The following is a 21,933-nucleotide window of genomic DNA, read 5'->3' on the forward strand; positions in this document are numbered from 1 at the left end:
TAACAATTGTTAAGTAGTTCTGTTTTAAAATTTGAATTTGTTAATCAGAAAATTCTTTTTATGGGCTATGAAACAATGCAAAGTGCATAAGATCTGGGAGAGAATATTAAATCTGAGGCTATGGAAGAGACGTAAGTTTTGTGTGAACTGAGAAAGTTTAGTCGCTGAACACACAAGTGTCATCATCAGTTTCAACATTTAGTAGAAGTGGCCCACCTTTGAATTTTCACTAGATGTGTCTATTTATATATATATATATTTATAAGAAAATATAACAACGTTACGGGAGGGGGCGTAGCTCAGTGAAAGAGCATATGCTTTTCATTCTGTTTCCAGGTTCAGTTGCTGGCATCTCCCTGTAAGCTTGGGAAAGACTTCTCTCTGGAGCCCTGCAGAGCTACTGCCAGTCATTGTAGAAACATTGAGCTAGATGGACCAATAGTCTGACTCAGTATAAAGCAGTTTCCTATATAGATAAGATATTTATGCTTCCATGTGCATGGAAACCTAACAACTCTGCTAACAGTCCTTAAAATAAGGGAAACACCTAAGATTAGAATAATATAAGCCAACCTCTACGCTAGTGAGTCTTGTTTTGCTGAAATCAGGATAAAAGTTACCAATTGACCATCAGGTTTTAGGCTCTTTCTTATGGTGATGGTTTCTTCACACTGATAGATTTGGAGAAGTGTAAGCCTGGACTACATTACCTTCCCTGATTCTTTCTAGTGATTGCCCCTAAACAGTCCAGATCTTACAAAACCTGAATAGGTTTGATATAAAGCATGTAAATTGGGAGATATCTGTAGAATAAGCAATTCTGTACTGTGTTGATTTGCATAATTCTGAGCACAGAATCTGAACTGAATTTTCTTGGCTTCAGTGTATTTTTTTTAAAATCTGTGCCGTGCCATGCGCTATATGTGAAATGCATTATTCGGGGTTCAGTAATCTCTCTGTGTACAGTTCTGGTCGCCTCATCTCAAAAAGGATATTCTGGAGTTGGAAAAGGTTCAGAAGAGGGCAACCAGAATGATCAAGGGGATGGAGCGACTCCCTTACGAGGAAAGGTTGCAGCATTTGGGGCTTTTTAGTTTAGAGAAAAGGCGGGTCAGAGGAGACATGATAGAAGTGTATAAAATTATGCATGGCATTGAGAAAGTGGATAGAGAAAAGTTCTTCTCCCTCTCTCATAATACTAGAACTCGTGGACATTCAAAGAAGCTGAATGTTGGAAGATTCAGGACAGACAAAAGGAAGTACTTCTTTACTCAGCGCATAGTTAAACTATGGAATTTGCTTCCACAAGATGCAGTAATGGCCACCAGCTTGGACGGCTTTAAAAGAAGATGAGACAAATTCATGGAGGACAGGGCTATCAATGGCTACTAGCCATGATGGCTGTGCTCTGCCACCCTAGTCAGAGGCAGCATGCTTCTGAAAACCAGTTGCCGGAAGCCTCAGGGGGGGAGAGTGTTCTTGGACTCAGGTCCTGCTTGCGGGCTTCCCCCAGGCACCTGGTTGGCCACTGTGAGAACAGGATGCTGGACTAGATGGGCCACTGGCCTGATCCGGCAGGCTCTTCTTATGTTCTTATGTTCTCTCTTTCCCCCCCCCCCAAGTGAGTGGGGTATCCTCAAAACTCGGAGTGAAAGAGGAAAGATGATGAATTCTCCTCCTGCTTCCCACTCCTGAAGCCTGGGCTTTGTTTTGGCTTTGTGTGTGCTGGACAGAAATTCAAAGTTATAACAATGCTCTGCCTCCTGTTTCTCGGAGCCGCAGTGGGGCATTAGAGACACATAGGCTTGTCTTTGCACCAAACAGACATGGTCTGAGCACCTATTGCATGCAGAGGGAGAGCAAACTGTTGTGCCGACAACTCTCTCCCTTCCAGTTTGGAGCTACTGGGAAGATGTGGAGGCATGTGCCTAACAGGCATAGAGGCAGAACAAGTGCTTGCCCCCTCTCCAGTTCTGAGCTGTTTGCAGACAGGGCCTTGTTTCTGCCCCAACTCCAGGCTTAGAGCTGGAGAGAGGGGCAGGATATTTCCCCCTAACTTTATGCTGCATTTCTAAGTCATACACAAAGTTAGGGATAGACCCTGCCCCTTAGGGGGAGGGGAGGGTCCTAACAATAACAAGGCCAACATGGTCAGCTAGAATTTGCTGACTTCTTGCAACATCACTTTAAAAAGCAACCCACCATGTGCTACAGTGATCCTATTGGCTCAGTGTTAAAGTTAAATGATGTAATACACACAAAAGGTGTGTGTAATTTCACCTGTGAGTAATGTGACTAGCATCAGATTTGTATAAAATTTGCTGCCCTGGGCTCCTACTGGAAGGAAGGGTGGGATATAAATTTAATAAATAAATACTAAATAATAAAATACCTCCTTGTCCTGTTTTGTCTCCCTACAGGCCAGTACAGTGCTGTACCACCCCCTTTGTCAACAGAGTCAAGGAAAGGCAAAGTACAATGTATTGCTGTAAAGACTTGTAAGATAAAAGTGGAGAGCAATGAGCTGGTGTCTAAGAAGAGAACAAGAAGTATGTATTTGAGGGAAGGAATTATACATTAAAGTTACTGTATTTGATGGAATACATGCAAGGGACAGGCTGCCTTTTGTACAGCTAGTGGATGTTGGGCAGGGAGTTGGGTTTTGTGTGTGTGTATGTATATATTGAAATTGAATTGAAACTTTATTTTTACCCCGCCCTTTTTCCAAACTGGAACTCAGGGCGGCTTACAAATAGAACTACATGTAATTAAAAACATAGAAAAACATACAATTAAAATACAATTAAACTGTGCACAACCTTAAAACCGTGAAAGGCACTTAAAAATCTAAAAACAATTTAAAATAATACAAATAATAATAGAAAACAATAAAACAAGCGCTCTCTCTCTCTCTCTATATATATATATATAGAGAGAGAGAGAGACAGTTTTGAAAGCAACAAACAGGACTTCACCCAAGCTTGCTCTGGACCCCTATAAGGATTCCGTTAATCACCTATAAAAATATATGCATGTAATTGTGATTAACAAAACAGAGGTTTTTATTGTACTCCCAAAATGATTCATTCTCTCTCTCTCTCTCTCTCTCTCTCTCTCTCTCTCTCTCTCTCTCTCTCTCTCACTCACTCACTCACTCACTCACTCACTCACTCTCGCACTCTCGCACTCTCGCACTCACTCACTCACTCACTCACTCACTCACTCACTCTCGCACTCTCGCACACACGCCTCCATGACTTGTTAAAATGTCTCTCTAGAAAACTAAGGAACATTCCATGGTTGGATTTGCTTCTGTGTACAGAATTTCAGAATTCCTGGCTTCTTTGCCTGACAAAGACTTTGCATCATTAAGACAGATTTCTCCTGGCTGAGCAAAGCCTTTGTCTGTCAGGAATCGTGTAAACTGGCACGTCCCCACAATCCCTGGCTGACACAGTTCCCTGAGCCTCAATTTGTGTAGACAGTGGTGTATGTATCTGCACTACTTTAATTTTGCACTGCCGCCAATTCACTAGGAATACTGAGTGAATATTCTTTGTAGTGTGTAAAGTGGGCTTTAGGCATGAGATGGACACCAATGCTGAGAGACAGGATAAACCTTAAACTAAGGTTGTCGGTTTATTCACGGGATAGTATTTACATCATGGAATACCAATACTTACATTGGGGCTTTAAGGTGTTCGTTGATAGTTTTTGAAGACTCAAGAGACACTGTAGCTGACACCAGACTCTTAAGTGGCTTTTACTTCAGGCCAATTTCCCTAAACCTTCACCCCAGCCAAATACTCCCATAACCCAGTTCAGCTACTGGGGACAATCTGCCTCTGTATCCCAAAGCTCCTCCACTGGTTCTCCTGGTTGCTAGGACAGTATAGCCAACCTTTAACCCGCTTGTGTCACCTTCCTCTGGTCAGACCTCTTCACAGGGCAGCCTCTCAAACCAACTCAGTCACCGGCTGCCGTGCCCTGATCTTTCCCAGACAAGTATTATCAACACGCATGGTATTAATATGCAGCATTTTCCCCACAGCTGTTCTCTGGTCTTATTCCTCACACCACTCTCATCAACCAACTCCCTATCTCCTCAACTTCCAACTCTCTCTCCTAACTGACCAACAACTCCTCACCCTCTCTCACACAAGTAACTCCCAACTGACTGCAGCCTCCAGCCAATCAGTTTGCTGCCCCCAGAACGATTAGAATAAATTTACCTGATTCAGATGGCCCCATCTAATAAAATCTCAAAGCGGTGGTGTCTCTCTCCTCTCAGAACTTGTTGCCAAGCAGCCACTGCCAAGCAGCTTATAACAACGTAACAGTACAAGGCCTCATCTGATGACAGTCATAGAGGTCCCAGAATTACTTTTTGTTCTGAACACGAGTAGCCATATATACAGCATTTCACCACAAACACTAACAAACAGTTTGGTTTGCACCTCAGACTTGAACTGCAAAGGGCTAGTGGCTGTTTTTTGTAGCCTGAGACCAGGACACTAGCATGTGTCCCAACCCCAGCCTGTCAGGGAATCTGTCAGGACTGTCCTGTGTTGTGCCGGACTGGCTGCTTCTGTTCTGTGCTAACTTGGCACCACACTGGGCAGTCCCCATAAGATTCCTCTAAGCCACGCATTATGAGTGCCTTTTTGCAGCCTGAGCCTGGCTCAATTGTATGTGTCCCAAACTTTGGCTACAAAAAGGCAGTCACTAGCCTTCATAAGCCATGGATCATGGAGTCTAATTGTTTCACATGACCCAATGAGTGCCCCCTCCTAGGTGTGGGAAGTTGTTCTGGATTTGGCTTGGCTGAGAAAATAGCCAAGCCATTTTCAGCTTTTTTAATGGGATATAAAAACATCTGTATTACATTAAAATGTTGTCACACTGCAGTTTTCTTGACCACAGAGAGGTGGTGCTGCTGCAAAATACAGCATGATGAGAAGCCGTGGATGGGTGGCCCAGGCAAGCGGTGGAGGAACAGCTGGAACAGGATGCAACAACCTCCCTCCAGCTCTGCTGGCTCCTCAGCCTGCCAGTCCTGAGGCCCCTGCCTCTGGAATCAGATTCCCAGGCTGGCTGGTGCCACTGCTGGCCACCTTCCTCCCCCCCGGGCAGCTTGGGGATCTGTTGCTTCTGCTGCCACCTCCCAGCCGATTAAGATGAAGAGTCGGTCCAGCAGGAAGAGCAGTGCGGGAAAGAGGAAGGTGGGTAGAAGTGGGGGCCAGCTGACTTGGTAATTTGCTGCTGCAGCCACCACAAATTCCCAGGCCAGCTGGCACTTCTGGCTGTTTTTTTCCTTCCCCACTGGGCCCACTGTTCATCCTGCTTGGTGGCTATGGTGATGGCAGCAAGAGGCAGAAACGATAACATCTAAGCCTTGTGTGATACTCCCTTGTTTCTCCTTTGCCCCCATCCCATGCAAAGGTGAAGCCAGAGAGAGGATTACAAAGGGCTTTGTGATCTTCCCTGCCCTTCTCCTTGGCCCCACAATGTTGGAGGCACAAAAGGAGAAATGGGGGGAGGATCATAAAAGGCTTTTGGTGAGCTCTAAGGGGAGCAGCGATGGTATGGGCAAGCAAAGCCAGCAGGGGCAGAACCCCTAGTAAGAGCATAAAAGAGCTTGATCAAGCCAATGGCCCATCTAGTCTAGCATCCTGTTCTCATAGTGGCCAGCCAGATGACTATGAGAACCCTGCAAGAAGGACTTGAGCACATGAGCATTCTCCCCTCCTGTGCTTTCCAGCATACTGCCTCTGACAGTGGGGGTTTAACATAGCCATCAGGGTTAGTAGTCATCAATAGACTTATGCCCCATGAATTTGTCTTAATTCCCTGCTAAAGGGGATTATTGCAATTTGCTCTATCTGGGGCTGCCCTTGAAGATGACTTGGAAACTTCGCCTGCTCCAGTTAAAAATAATCTTAACTAATTAATGTAGTAGTTCCAAAACTCTGTGTAGAGGCACTCTGAACTACAGGTGAGTGTCCCCAAAGTATATCAGTTCAAAGCACCTGTCCCCCAGGGAAACTGCCTGCTATACCTCTCTGTTGATTCACTGCACTGGCCATGCCTCTTTTCCATAAGCCTTCACTGTGGGTAGATAGATAATTCTGCCACCTCTCTGGTTTGCATATGATGTGGGTGGTTGTTACTTTGCACGCAGAATGATGTCGGACAATAACGCATGTAGAGGGGTGGGCTCCTCTGAGTTAGGTAAGTATAATTATTGCGACATTTTAAAAAATGGCATCAACTACACCAGTAGTTCTCAAAGCTTAAAAGGTTTTGATGGTATAGTTATAGTTGGACACAACCTGTCTATTAGTTTTAAGTTGTCATAATGCGCTTGAAGAGAAGGTTCTATGAAAACATTTTATTTTTCTTATAGCTAAAGGGCCTGTGACTAAACCACCACCTACCCCCAGATCTGCTGCTATTTCCACCCAAAAAAGTAGTTCAGAGAGTGATTCAGGTGAGTCAAGCAAGTTCTCTGGATCCTTAATCACTGTGACTTTCACCAAGGAAATATTTGGTCTTGCACAGTATGGAGACAGAGGGAGACAGGAGTACCTTCTGTCTGAGGCTGCTTGCTGCTTGTTTTTGATGTCTACAATTGATGCAGAATTACTTTGCAAAGGGGATGTTTTACATGTTAGCAAATATTGTTGCTTGATGAACAGTTAGGCTTGGAAGTGGATTGGAAGTTTCTCTTGTGTACGTTTGCAGGCCTGAGATGGAATATCCCCTAACAATTATCCCCCAGAAGTCTTGCAATCTTTGCTTCCTGTATGTATTTTCAGGCCAACTGTTTATGGAAAGTGCCCTTTCTCCATAGTTCCATCACCAAAGTTCAGCTTTGTATATTGTTTTGCATGATATGGGGCCACAGAGAATCCCAATTGTGTGTGGTATCATCATAGGCCTCTCTGTTAGAGGCTTATCTGCTGCTGGCAGTATCCTTTGATTGGTTGCAGAATTAGTCTGAATCCTATGCCTTGGTGGAATGAGATGGGGGAGTTACTCTCCACTGAATTCAGTGGGTGGTTTTTGGCTTGTACCACTTCTGAAGTCAGCATATTCTGCCACCATTGGGGTTTTTGTCCACTCCTTGCCTATCACGCTCTCGCCACTATCCCATTTTGAACCTTCTCCTTTGCACAGATGTATCAGTATATCTGTGATGTTGCCACTACTAGATATCCACTGAGAGATGTGTATGTCTCAAGAGATGATGCCATAATGGGGCTTTTGCAATGTTCTAAGGCTCCATCTGGCATATTTGGAGTATAGAAGTGTAACTATGATTAGCAGTTGTTTTTATTACCTGCCCTTTAGCAGGTCTGAGGGCAGGTTACAACAATCTAAAATTCAATATTAAAAACAGTTACGGCAATTTATAGTCACAGGACTAGTATTAAAGGATTATGCTGCTTAAAATATCACTTAACGCCTATTACCCTGACGCTGTTTGACAGTTTTGTTTGCCTTGCATCTCTGTTACAACGGCCTACATACTGCTGTGACAATTAGCCATATCCCTAAAGCAACGGGATAATATGCATATGAGATAAAGGGGCATCCTAGACAGCTTGCACCTCTTCTGGTCTTCTTGCTTAGACCATGACAAAGAGGGGGCTACATGGCATGATGTGGTGGTTGTGCAGTCCTGCAAACCATTTTTGAGAGTGCGATTGCCATCCTCCATTGGAGCTAGGGAAAGTGCAGTCAGATTTTTATGCTTGCTGTTCTCCTTGCAGCAGGAAGATGAACATTGAGACTAATTCCTTGCCTTGAGCCCAGTAGGATGCAGCCTGTGCATAATGGCTTTTTTCTTTAGTAGCTTTAAGAGTCCCATTTATGGTAGGGCTTAAGGTAGAAAAGATTAAGAGTGTATATACAATATAATTTGCCACTCTCCTCACTTAAGTACAATTGAACATAAGAAGAGCCACCTGGATCAGGCCAGTGGTCCTTCTAGTCTAGCATCTGTTCTCACAGTGGCCAATCACATGCCCGTGGGAAGCCCACAAACACAAGAGCACTCGCCCGCCCTGTGGTTTCCAGCAACTGATCTTTAGAAGCATGCTGCCTCTGTCTGTTGCGGAATGCTTTTTGAGGTGAGGTAACCCAGAAATGTATACAGTATTCCAAATGCGGTTACACCATAGATTTGTATAACAGCGTTATGATATTAGCAGGGAGGGTTTCCCTGACATGCACCAGTTTACGCTTGCTCATATTAAATTGCATTTGCTATTTTACTGCCCATTCACTCAGTTTGGTGAGATCCTTTTGGAGCTCTTCACAGTCTTTTTGTTTTAATGACCCTGAATAATGTAGTATCATCAGCAAACTTGGCCACCTCATTGCTCACCCCCAGCTCTAGATTGTTTGTGAAAAAGTTAAAAAGTACATGTCCCAATACCAACCCTTGAGGGACCCTGGCTGCTTGCTCCAAGCAAGGTAGTGCATGGCCATTTAAAAAGCTGGCTTTATGATACTAGGATACAAAGCTGCTTGTCTTCTTTTTCTGCTCTTGCATTATTCATTACAATATTTCAGTAGTAGTCTTCACTTTGAGTCACAGTTGCACATTATAATTTGTTGATGTTGGCTGCCCATACAAGGATCTTTTCCATCTCTTGCAAGGTGCCTCCACCCATTTTGAGAGACTCCTGTATTCTGTTGCAACCCCCTGTACCACATCCTGTGTTGTTCAGAAGGTTCCTCAACCCTGCAGAGGATTTTAGTGGGGGGGGGGCTGCAAGGAGAGAGGGAATGGGAAAAGTACTTCCATGATCAATCTTCCACTTATGCAACATTTTAGAAAGTATACATCTTGTGAAGAATCTCTAAGGTGAGGCAAAATATGCCGGCACATAATGAGGGTTGTCTGTTTGGGTTTTGTGCATAGATAGTAGCTCTGAAGAAGACAAGGTGCCAGTCAAGCTCCCTTCCAAATCTGCTACAGCAAAGGGTACTGCTAAACCAGCTCCATTGAAGAAAGCAAGCAGCTCCTCTGATAGCTCAGGTACTGGTAGTTATAAGGGGATAAGTGTAGTTCCATGTTGATCATTTCCATTCTCTAGCCCAAGAGTAGGAACTATTTTCTAATGTTGGTTACTGGCAGGAGTTCTGGAGCGAGTTCTGAACTCTTATCGACATCCCAGCTGATACAGATTCATAATGTTTGCATCACTCAATTTGAAGTTTTCATTTTGGTGGCAGATTACATTTCTTTTTTATAATTGTTATACTGTAAGTGGGCTGAAACTCAAAATATTGGTCAGCAAGCGATTGCTGGAAATCTGAACAAGACAAGTATTAAGTAAAAATTGTTCATATGTGCTAAATAGTCTTTATGACTCTGGTGGTCAGAAATTTGCTTTCTTTTTAAAAAGAGTTTGGACCATTGGGCTCGTGGTCAGCAATATTCTTCATATCACCATATTATAAAACTTCAGAATCTGACCACAATTATGCTGATCCCTACACCCCTTCCCCATCTCATCTAAAATAAGTCCAAGCCAAGATGCAGCAAGTACTGAGCTTGACTTCCTTCGACTACCATCGCCACCACTTGTCCCCTTTTGGCTTTACATGTGGCCCTACCATTGAGCCTGTGGGTATAGATGCTCCATAGGAAAGATATCCCTTAGTGGTTTAAACAGCCATTCTTTTCAGAAGGACTTAGGAACCAGTCACTATTCTGTCATTTTCTGAATATTTCCTTATGCTGCAGTTAGTCACAGAGAAAGTGCAAGACTGTTCAAAAGCTGATAGATTCTTGCAGCTCTTGCTGTTTAAATTTTTCTGAAATGGGATTTTAGAAAAGTGCTCCATAGTCATGTTTCTTGATTCAGAACATTAGGGTACTGCCATGTTTGCTAAATGAGTAAAAGGCTCTGGCTATTATAAAATTGAGTTGTGGGACATTTAAGTTTCTGATCAATGAGCGTGAGATATGTTTAGATCCCGTGTGCCCATCTTGGCAGATAATTAGCATGGGCAGGGACCCTAGAATAAATCTCACACCCTGACAGGTAGACATTCCTAATCAAATCCTTTCCTGAAGTATTGGGGTTTTTTCATGCTCTTATCTGAATAGTGAAAACTAGTAATCAGTGTTGTCATTCTGTAGATGTACACCCTCTCCCTGCCCCCACAATCTAGAACTGAACTGTGAAAGTAGTGTGGGTGGGATTTAGTTTGAGTTATAGAACTGTTTTTGTCACTGAAATTTCCTTTTTGTAATTTGAAATTTCCACCTTAGATTCTGACAGTTCTGAGGATGAAGTTCCTGTGAAGTTTTCAATTAAACCCGCTACAAAGACAGTGAAGAAGCTTCCTGTGACGGCAGCAAAGAAAGCAGACAGTGGCTCTGAGGATAAGAGAGTTCCTCAAAAAAAACCTGGTGCAAAGACTACCAAGCCAAGATCCAGCACTAGTATCCCTGCCTCCAAACCAAGCAGTTCAGACTCCAGCAGCTCAAGTAGCGAAGAAGAACAAAGCAGGGCTGACCAGAAGTTGGCTGGCAAATTGGCAGGGGGCAGGAGCATGGTAGCTGGAAAGCCAGCAGTAGCTAACAGTAGCACCTCTTCTGATAGCTCCAGTGATGAAGAGCCTAAATTGGCAGGTGTGGAACTAAAGAAGAAAGAAAAGAATTGCAGTAATACTTCTGAGAAAAAGATACCAAAGGCTTCATCCACCTCTGCAGGCAAAATATCAGCTTCAAAGAATCTAGCATCCAAAGTGGGTAGTGATGGGGAGAGCAGCAGTTCTGAAGATGATGATGATGGTGGGACTGTGAATGGAGGTGGGTCACGCCTAGCCTTAAAGTATGGAATGCTAAGAGTGTGGGAAGGAAGGCTCTCTTTTCATTCAGGCTCCATATGTAATCTTTTCCCAGTAATTGCAATGCATTTTGTCTACTGTTGGGCAGTCATATAGAATATGAGTCATGATATGGAAAAGTTTAGAAGTTAAAAAGTCTTTATTAGCCAACGCGTTGGGGATATTCCAATCAGGCCATCATAGGACTGAGGAATTCTCTGATGAAAAGTTAGCACCTGTATTTATTCACTAATACGCAACAAACCTTGCGGTTTAAAAACGTACCTATAGCCCACAGATATTTCTATCAAACTTTAAAAAGCAGGGGAATTTGGCAGCTATAGTGAATGCACCAGGGGAGCAGGAGACCTGAACTCCTCTCTGAGTTGTACTGCCCTACAAATTTGTCAAAATGCAAACACAATTTGGGTTGGTCTTTCACAGTCCAATCCACTTCCTGTGTAGCTTGGAAGAATTTGGTAACATGTGCCTCTGAGCATATGGTGAGTGGTGGCAACACCTGCTATCTCCAAAGATGGAGAACTATAATTTTGTCCTTTGATAGAAATATCTGTGGGCTATAGGTACGTTCTTAAACCGCAAGGTTTTTTTGCCTGTTAGTGGATTTCTCTGCTTTTTAATCTGGGAGGCAAGAAATGGGATCCTGTGCAAGGTTGCTGAGAATGGATTGATCATTTGCATGCTTATTGAGTTCAGTGGGTTTTACTCCCCTGCAATCATGCTTAGGATAGGTGAAACTGACCACAAGGGATGGGGAGGGGAGGGGAGCAGGAGGAGGGAGGGGAGGAAATGCAGAGGGGAGGACTGGGATGGGAGCAGGCAGGAGGAGGAAGGGAGGAGAAGGACAGGTTTGATCATTTGCATGTTTATTGAATTCAGTGCGATTTACTCTTCTGCAATCATGCTTTGGATAGGTGAAACTGACCACAAGGGATGGGGAGGGGAGGAGAAGGACAGTTTTGATCATTTGCATGTTTGTTGAGTTCAGTGGGATTTACTCCCTTGCAATCATGCTTAGGATAGGTAAATCTGACCGGCGGAGATAGAAGGAGGGCTGGAGTGGGGAGGGGAGGAGCAAGGGAGAGGAGAGGGGAAGGAGGGGAAAGGCAAGCCTGATAATTTGCATGCTTTTTGAGTTCAATGGGATTTACTCCTATGCAGTCATGGTTAGGATAGGTAAAACTGACCATGGGGGAGGAGGAGGGGGAAGGGGAAGGAGCGGATTGGAGGGGGGCAAAGGAAGCCGGAGGGAAGGGACAAGAGGGAGGGGATAGAAGGGAGATGAAGGGAGGGTGGGTTTGATCACTTGCGTACTTTTTGAGTTCAATGCGATTTATTTCTGTGCAATCATGTTTGAAAATGGAAATGGACAGCCTTCAAGTCAACCGGACTTATGGCGACCCTATGAATAGGGTTTTCATGGTAAACTGTATTCAGGGGTAGTTTTACCATTGCCTTCTGTGACATCCTTCTCTGGTTCTCCCTGTCAGGTTCCCACCTGCTTGTGGCTACTGCCTTTCACTAGGCACCACCAGGGACACCACCAGTCCAGACCGTCCTTTATATGGTTTCTCACTCCGCTCTAGCACAGATCTCACTAGATCCCCCTGCTAGGCAGCACCACCAGTCACATCCTATAACCAATACTCCCAGAGACCTTGCCTGAGTCTCTCTCTAGCTGGTTACTTTTGTGACTGCGTGCTTATGCTGTTCCCAACCCCCTGGTATCTTTATATATAAAGCATACAACTCTGGGTTGCTCTGGATACTTGTTACAATTTCTCCCTTCACTGCTGCCACCATTAGATACTGCTTCTGTTCAGCCTTGGTAATTACCTTGCCCTCCCTTCTGGTCTGTATATTCCCCAGCCAAGGATCAGGCCTTTGGTAAACCAAATAAGTATTTATTTAATATTAGAAATAACAAGATTACTTAAGGAATGTTTCACAAGCATATGGTTTCATATATGGTCACTCTTTATGTTTCTGTTCATATATATACTCTTTAAGTATCAGCCAAATACAGTCCAAACTTCCCTCAGAACTCTGCCAACCAACCCTCACCAAACGACCTCACTCCAACCAACTCAACAACTTCTCCCCCCATCACTCACAAACCTCCATTTATACCTTCAGCCAGCCAGCCACTCAGCCAGTCATCATCCAGCATACTTCAGCTTCTCGCCCATGTACTCCCCCTTTCTCTCTCAGTCAATTACTATTCATCACATAATAGACCCGCACTTACCATATTTACAGATGCTTAACCTACAGGAACATCACACCTTCCTCTAAGACTGAGAGGCAGTGACTGGCCCAAGGTCACAGAGTGAGCTTCATGGCTGTGTGGGAATTCGAACCCTGGTCTCCCAGGTCACAGTCCAACACTGACATGGGGGAGGGGCAGGGAGGGTAGGAGGAGGGGGAAGGGAGGAGATTAGGTGGGTGGCCACTGGGCAGAGGGGAAGCCCCTTTCCTTCCCAAAAGTAAAACATTGTGAACAGTATCATTGCTTTTCAGCGTTTCCCCCACCTTTTTTATTCTACAGCAGGCACATGTAGCCTCCCACCCAAATTTAAACCAAAGCTGTCCCTGGCCACATCCACACCAGGCCTTTATTTCACTTTGGACAGTCATGGTTTCTCTCAAAGAATCCTGGGAAGTGTAGTTAGTGAAGGGTACTGAGAGTTGCTAGGAGATGCCCTGTTTCCCTCACAGACCTTGAATCAGAGAGGCTGACTCTGGCCACTGGAGCTCTGTCAGTGCAATAGGAGTCTCCTCTCAGCACCATTCACAAACTACACATTATTATTATTATTATTTATTAAATTTATATACCGCCCCATAGCCGAAGCTTCCTGGGCGGTTCACAACAGACAATATCAAATACAATAAAACACATACTTAAAACAATTCAAACAACATTAAAAATGGGCTTCCTTAAAAATTTTTAAATTTAAAACGTTTATAACACATATTAAACACATATTAAAACACGTATTAAAATGCCTGGGAGAAGAGGAAGGTTTTAACCTGGCGCCGAAAAGGTAGTAATGTTGGCGCCAGGTGTACCTCATCAGGAAGACTATTCCACAATTCGGGGGCCACCACTGAGAAGGCCCTTTTTCTTGTTGCCACCCTCCGAGCTTCCCTTTGAGTAGGCACCCGGAGGAGGGTCTTCGATGTTGAGCGTAGTGTACGGGTAGGTTCATATCGGGAGATGCGTTCCACCAGATATTGTGGTCCCGCGCCGTGTAAGGCTTTATAGGTTAAAACCAGCACCTTGAACCAGGCCTGGAAACATATAGGCAGCCAATGCAAGCGGGCCAGAATCGGTGTTATATGTTCGGACCGCAGGATTCTTGGGGAAAACCATGACTGTCTCAAGTGAAATAAAAGTCTGGTGTGGGTGTGACTCCCTGATTAGCCAAGCCCAGCAGCTGTGAGTCTGGCTTTTAGAACACTGACAGTTGGTTCTTACTGAGCACGCCCAACACTATCATTCAGTTCAATGCAAAATTTCTTAAATTAATTAAAAATCAGTGAGGCATTTTTTAAACTTTTAAACTGCAGAAGATGAAGGTCAGAGTATGGGACAAGGTCAGTCATAGGATTACAGGTACTCTGTGAACATGGCTGATTTTGAATGAATTTCAACAGATTATGAGAACCCTGACAGAAAAAAGTCTAAAAGGGGGGTGTTTTTTCCTCTCTTTTTAGACTTTGAACTCTCGATTCTCTCTGACTGTTTTGTGTATTGCCATGAAAATTTACAGGATTGTTAAGCAAGTGTTTCTGAGTTCAGGACTATACGTTTTGTAAGGTTTTGTTTGGAAAGGAGCTTATGGGAAGCTTCAGAATGGCATGGGGGTATTTTCAATTTAACACTGCGGAATGTGAAAAATCCACACTGGCTATAGTATACAGCACTCTCATGGCTGTATAATATACATTTAAAAGCAACGTATTGTTTTTATGGAAACTTACAACAGTGAGAAAACATCCCCATCTTTCACCATCCCTGAAGCTCTGGCAGTTTCCCTCCTTCCTCCTCCCTGCCTTGAGACTGGCTGTCTCTACAGATAACGATTTCCACCAAGAAGAAGAAGCCTTGTGAAAGGGAGCCTTGGAAGAGAGCTGAGGCCTATTTTTTCTTTTCCCTAAGTTAATACAAGTTTTCATGCTGACCTTGTATTTCTAAATCCACGTCAGTCACTAAATTACCATTGGATGTATGTCAAAACAAAGCATTTCCTACTCTTTACTTTTGCCTTCCCTTACTTATTTAATGGGCTGCTATTTGGCCTAGTAGTGGGTTCCTTTCCTACAGTGAGATGTGATCGTGTTGAAATCTAATATGTATGGGAAATGTGGCAGGCCTGACCAAGAAGAAGCGGAGAAGGGAAGATGATCAGGAGCTGGAGACACCAGATGCCAAGAAGAGCAAGAAACCCAAAACTCCACACACGTTCCCCAAGATGAAGCGGGTAAGTAACAAGGAATGGGAATCTTGGAGGGTGGGGTGGAGTTCCTTTCACAATGAAAGCTGCAAAAGCTTTCGTTTTGTTTGGCTGTCTTCTACCATGAAAAACCTTGTGAAGTTCTACAAAAATGTCAGGAATGACCTGATATCTGCAGTTCTGGGCATTGGGGCCTCAAGAAACAATTCTGGCCCAGAGAGATTCTTAACTTACTGTTTTGGAGGGTAAGAGCAGAAATCCAATGTAGTTGGGCTCATGTTTTACATTATCATGACAGCTACTGAAGGAAATACCAAAACAGCAATTTTCTTTCAACAGCAGTCCAGTCCTTTCCGCAGAGTAAGAGCAGAAGAGGTTGAAGTAGATGTGCGGGTAGCAAACAATTCATTTGATGCCAAGGTAAGAGGAGGATAAATCTGTATTTCTCAAACAGTAGTCTGTGCAAAACTGAAGAACTGAGAGGCTGTCCAGGACCAGCTTGCTTTAGGGAGCCTGTGCATCAGAAACAAAATGTCTCTTCAATAGCTACTTGATGTTATTTGGCTGTCTGGTGGTCACTCACTTGTCTGTTCTCTCTTCCAGAAAGGAGCTGCAGGTGACTGGGGTAAAAAGGCAAATGATGTTCTGAAATTTACAAAAGGCAAATCCTTCCGACATGAAAAGACAAAGAAGAAAAGAGGAAGTTACTGTGGTGGCACTATCTCCACACAGATAAACTCCATCAAATTTGACAGTGACTAAGCGTTAGTTGTGTCTGCGGGATCCCAGGTTTTAGCTTGTGAAAAGATGAAATGTCGTGGCTTTCTCTTCCACAAAGCATTGACTTACATGGCCTCCTGTATTTTTTACATGGGACGACGGTTGCCATTTTACTTAATGACAAAACTGAGCAATGTCTGTGATTGTTTCCTGGGGACTTCCTGGACTTTACTAATTAAGTACCATTTTTTTAGGTGGCAGAAGTTCAGTTATTGCATACCTCATAAAGCAATATGTGTGTTTTGGGTAAACACCCTTTATATTTTCCAACAAATCTAACATTAGGTATACATTGAAAATAAAGTCAATCTGTATTGCTCCACTGTTGCACTACACAATTGGCAGGGAATAAAATCTTATCTGCTGTCAAAAGGGTGCTCCATTCATCCCATTTGATATTTCTTTTTGGATGCCTTTTAAGTAGAGCCACTTGCTCCTATCTTCTCCCCCCCCCCTTTCAATCAGCTCTTCTTTGGGGGCATTCATAAAATATTCCTGTGCCCTTTAAGAGCTGGGCAACTTGGTCGAACCCAGGTATATTTCCTTTTTCCTTCAGTTTACTGGCTATAAAAATATTCTTTTTATAGATCAGACAACAAACTTATGTTTGTTGCCTTTCAAATTCTCCAGAAATCAGGAAGATCTAAGAATGAAATAGCTGCAGAGTGCAGTGCCACTCTTGTATCTTTGGTAATTGTATGACGCTGTCACAGTGAAGAGACCTTGCATGATGGCTCTGCAACTGAATATGTTGCTTGCAATGGCCCCTCTGTTTTGATGGGGTGCAGTTGCACCCGTTGACTTTTTTCATCTGTCTGTTTTGCTTTTGGGCAACTTGATGACTTTGTTCCAGTAAGGCTAGTTCTAGTTAAGGCTGTTCTGTTAGAAACTTGCAACCTCATTCATGTTAATCCAAGTTGATTGTGCTCCATTGGCAAGTGGGGCCTAGCAGCTTAACAAGAACCCAGCTGCTGAAGGAAGCCAGGTCTGTGCAAGAAGTGCCACCTGATAACAGAAGAAAGGTGGGAAACATGAAGAAGTGGTTGTAGGCAGCTAATTTTTTCTCGAAGGGAAAACATTCAGTTGTGTGTTTCCCCCATTTGAACTATAAAGTGGTACAATCCAACAATTTTACTGTGTGGTGAGCTGGCTCTTGAGAGAGCATTTTAGATGTACCCTGTTATGGGTATCGTTGTAAGTCAAAATCCATCCACAGTAGATCCTATGTCAGCAATGTCTGTGGGTAAAAAAAGGTTATAACGTGTCTTAATGCTCACAGAAGCTGTTCTTTTCACAGCCTTGGCTCTTGTCTTTTGTCTTCAAATTCCCTTGGAATAGTACAAGAAGCTGGCAAGATGTGACTTTTTAATTGTGTGGGAGAGGTTGGATATTTTATTTGAATAGACAAACATTTAGTATAATAAAAATGTTTTGTAAATGTTGACAGGTTTTTGTCTAGACTTACAAGGGTGATTTAAGAGAGGTGGGCATAATTTATTTTATTAAGGGCCTAATGCACTGGCACTTAAAAAGGCAGTTTTTTAATCTCTTGGGCGTGGTAGAGCTGTGCTGTCTCCATTGTGAAAGTTGTTTGGAGTGGGGTGAGAAGATCAGTAACCAGGAGGCAGTTCTGGATGAGTAATGCTTCCCCTTCAGGACCAGGTACTGTCGGGTTATGATCTGGCACTGGTCCTGGCTGCCTAAGTGGCAGATGGCACACAGCCTACTTTTATCCAGCTTTAGCTGAGTTGGAAATTGCACTCTTTGGGGCAGGAAGGATCTTTTACTACTGTCAGACACACCTTTTCCAGATTACATAAAGTTAAAAGGCATGTCTAGCAGCAATAAAAGAACCTTCCTGCATTTAGTCTTGAGAAAAATCATTCTTTTGCCTCCACTTGGAGGATTTTCAAAAGTGCAATTGCAGTGGGAATATAGGGGTTGTGTGTGCCATTGTGTTAGCTATGTATGTAATTAGCTGTGTAAGTACCTTAGCCCTACCCATTTTTGGGTCACACCCCACCCACTTTTGGAGTGCAATTTTTGACGGGTGATATGGCTCTTGGCTGAAATATAACTATCCACCCCTGCTTTAAGGGAAACTGTTTCCCATCCAGAACATCTACCTCATAAGAACATAAGAAGAGCCTGCTGGATCAGTCCAGTGGCCCATCTAGTCCAGCATTCTGTTCTCACAGTGGCCAACCAGGTGCTTGGGGGAAGCCCGCAAGCAGGACCCGAGTGCAAGAACACTCTCCCCTCCTGAGGCTTCCGGCAACTGGTTTTCAGAAGCATGCTGCCTCTGACTAGGGTGGCAGAGCACAGCCATCATGGCTAGTAGCCATTGATAGCCCTGTCCTCCATGAATTGGTCTAACCTCCTTTTAAAGCCATCCAAGCTGGTGGCCATTACTGCATCTTGTGGGAGCAAATTCCATAGTTTAACTATGCACTGAGTAAAGAAGTACTTCCTTTTGTCTGTCCTGAATCTTCCAACATTCAGCTTCTTTGAATGTCCACGAGTTCTAGTATTATGAGAGAAGGAGAAGAACTTTTCTCTGAAAATAATATCTGGAGTGATATAGTTAAGATCAAGGATTTTACTTGTTAAGGGAATCAGCTCCCTCAAGTTCTGCAGATTGAAAGAAAAATAGAACTGGGTGTTATCAATATAAGAATCACATGTCAACTCAAATCTCTAGACAACTGCATCAGGTGGTTTGAAGTTGAACAGCGTGGCCTGCAAAATGGAAAGCTCTGGGAAATTAACAGCACAAATCTTCTCTGGAGGCATCAGTCTTCTATTGCTAACTGTAGTCTACTGTGGAGGTAGGATTATAGCCACTGCAAAGCCATCACTCTTCCTCATCCACACGTGATCCAGAAGGATAGTATAGAAAGGATTATGTCTGCCTAGGCAGGTGTGGGTAACCTGTAGCCCTCCAGATGTTGGTAAACTGCAACTCCCATCATCCTTGCCTATTGACCGTGCTTGCTAGGGCTGATGGAAGTTGTAGTTCAGCAGCATCTGGAGGACCAAGGTTCCCTACCTGTACTCTAAAATGTTGATTACATAGGTATAAAAGGAGTGACTTGGTGGGTGCTTGTATAAAATTAACCATTATCCACCAGCAACTGTTTAATAGATTGCCTTTTATCACTGGATACAGCTTTTCCTATTCCTACAATGTCCTGGAACTATGTGGTAAACCCAAAAAACTAATCTAAGGCATGTCACAAACAACTGCACATCTTAACTTACAGCAAGTTTGATTGGGCTGAGTGGGACTCACACAAACACATGCATAGCCTCATTCTGCTGCCTGTAAGTTTTTTTCTGTGCTACTACTTTCCAGAAGATCATGGGTGCTGGAGCATGTCTTGCCTGCCTGCTGCTCACTGTGACGATCCCACCTTTGGCTCCACCTGTCAGGTTCCCACCTGCTTGTGGCTACTGCCTTTCACTAGGCACCACCTCAGGACACCACCAGTCAGGATCATCGTTTTTATTTTTTCTCACTCCGCTGTAGCACAGATCTCTCAAGATCCCACTGCTAGGCAGCACCACCAGCCACTTCCTGTAAACAATACTGCTAGAGACTTCGCTTTAGTCTCCCTACGGCTTGTTACTTTGTGTCTGGGTGCTCTTGCTGTCCACAACCCCCCTGTATCTTTGTCTATAAAGCATACTGTTGTAAAAATTTAGGGGTTCTCTCGGGTAGAGAGAGAAGGCCACCAAGTAGCAATGAGTTCAAAGCATTTATTCAAAAACTACTGCAGTAGGGCGAAACATACGTTTCACAGCAAAGGATGAAGCATGGGTCGCGTGCCCCCCTTTCCTGCTTCACCCTTTTATCACCAAAGGCTTACACAGAGAGGCACAGAAAAGCTTATCTAACCAGGGAAGAAGGAATGCATGTAATCAGCAGAACAAGACATACACAGTTGCGTATGTGGTTGTAGCTTTCTAACTCAAGCGTTTGCAAATCTCCTGTTGCCCTGGGATACAGCCTTGGTCTACATTTCTGTTTTTACTACATTCTGTTTTTAATACAATACAATCCTGGGTTGCTCTGGATACTTGACGCTGTTACAATTTCTTCCTTCACCGCTGCCACCATTAGATACAGTTTCCCTTCAGCCTTGGTCATTACCCTGCCCTCCCTTCTGGTCTGTATATCCCCAGCCAAGGATCAGGTTTTTGGTAAACCAATAAAAGTATTTATTTGATAACACCAGGAAATAACAAGATTACTTTAGGAATGTTTAACAAGCGTGTGGTTTCATATAGTGTCACTCTTATGTTTCCAGTTATATATATTCTGTCCAAATATCAGCCTAATAGAATCCAAACCTCCCTCCGAACTCTGTCAACTCAATCCCAACTGCCTCCCACTTCAACTCCTTTCCAATCACTCTCCTCTCAACTTTCCCCCAACCAACCTCTCATTTATACCTTCAGCCAATCATCATCCAACATTCTCCAGTATTCCAGCCCATGTACTCTTACTCAATTCACTTACCGTATATCCCTATATAAACCCGCATTTACCATATTTACAGTTTTTAACATATAAGGACATCACCCTCACCTCCTTATTAATTCTCTTCCCTGCTCTCATTTATTTCTGTAAGTTCCCCTGTCATGTATGTGTTTAACACCAGCTTGGCATTGCATTATTTAAATCAAATATGTCTTTTAAAACGCTGCTTGTACCAAAATCAGTTGAATGTCTCAGCATTAGTAAGACCTGGCAGACTACACAGCAGCATACCAACAGGGCATAAAGCAGTTTGTTAAGAGGTTGGAGCAGCAGCTCATCACACTTATGGATGGTTTCTTTAAACTGGGTGTACTTTAAACTTGCCCCATGGGAAGCTGCAATGTATACCAAGTCAACCCATTGGTCCATTGAGCTTCGTACCGTCTACACTGTTAGGAATGTCTCCCATTATATTTGCAAACAGTGGCTCTTCAGGATTTTCAGACAATATTATTCTCTCTCAGCCCTGCCTGGAGTTGAGCCTGGAACCTTCTGTGTACAAAGCAGATGCTGTACATCCAAGCAACAGCCCTTCCCTTATTTTAAAGTAATCATTTAAAAAAACTAATGGAACTGTTAAGCAGTAACTTTCTCCGGACTAACCAAAATGTCACAAAGTAGTGGCAAGCTTTTGAGTTTTCCAGAACTCTTCATCAGGAAGATGTTACAGTGCAGCAAGGAAGAAAATTAATTTAGTAGCCATAACATCAACTTTTATGCTCTGTTCCAAGTGTACAGACTGAAAATGTCTGCTAGAGTTACACACCTAGAATTCTGGAATAAAGGAAGTACACAGTTATGTAACAGTAGGAAAATGCATTCTGACTTGGCTAAAGATGCTATTTTTATATGTTTAAAAATATTTCTGCTTTTAATGCTGGTAAACTGTAAGAAGTCACATGAATGCATTAGGAGATTGGGTCTCTTGATCACATCACACCAGCACTCTAGTATTTAGGTTCCCATCACTCTACCTAACAGAGCCAAACTAGAAGGGGATGGTCTACAGACATTAGTCCTAACCAAGGCTGGTGGCTGGGGAAAATGAGATCAGTTTGCTTCCCTCTCTTAGCCAGCATCAGGAAGGAGCAGGCTCAGAGGCACTTGCAAATGTCTTCCGCTAATAGTTGCTTATGGTAAAGAGGCTGAGCCTCCCCCACCCCTTTTCCTCTGAAGTTGTGAAAGTGAGGGCTAGCTTTCTCAAAACGTTTGCAGATTTTCCACTTGTTTTTCTGTATACAATTTGAGGTGCTGGATTTGACCAGGGCTAGGGTCATA

General features: G+C 43.5%; 1 protein-coding gene across 2 annotated transcripts in view; it reads left to right on the forward strand.

The window, feature by feature from the left end:
- Window positions 1–17,554, forward strand: part of NOLC1 (nucleolar and coiled-body phosphoprotein 1) — a 37,746-nt gene extending 20,192 nt beyond the window's left edge. For both annotated transcript variants that reach the window (XM_061634639.1, XM_061634638.1), the window contains exons 8-14: window positions 2,421–2,549; window positions 6,407–6,490; window positions 8,933–9,049; window positions 10,292–10,834; window positions 15,250–15,359; window positions 15,672–15,752; window positions 15,936–17,554. In XM_061634639.1, coding sequence (XP_061490623.1) covers window positions 2,421–2,549; window positions 6,407–6,490; window positions 8,933–9,049; window positions 10,292–10,834; window positions 15,250–15,359; window positions 15,672–15,752; window positions 15,936–16,094 — 1,223 coding nt within the window. In that variant the 3' untranslated portion in view covers window positions 16,095–17,554. The remainder of the gene's footprint in view (window positions 1–2,420; window positions 2,550–6,406; window positions 6,491–8,932; window positions 9,050–10,291; window positions 10,835–15,249; window positions 15,360–15,671; window positions 15,753–15,935) is intronic.
- Window positions 17,555–21,933: the final 4,379 nt, after the last annotated feature.

Source organism: Rhineura floridana, chromosome 7 (genome assembly GCF_030035675.1).
Source record: "Rhineura floridana isolate rRhiFlo1 chromosome 7, rRhiFlo1.hap2, whole genome shotgun sequence".
Taxonomy (NCBI): Eukaryota; Metazoa; Chordata; class Lepidosauria; order Squamata; family Rhineuridae; genus Rhineura; species Rhineura floridana.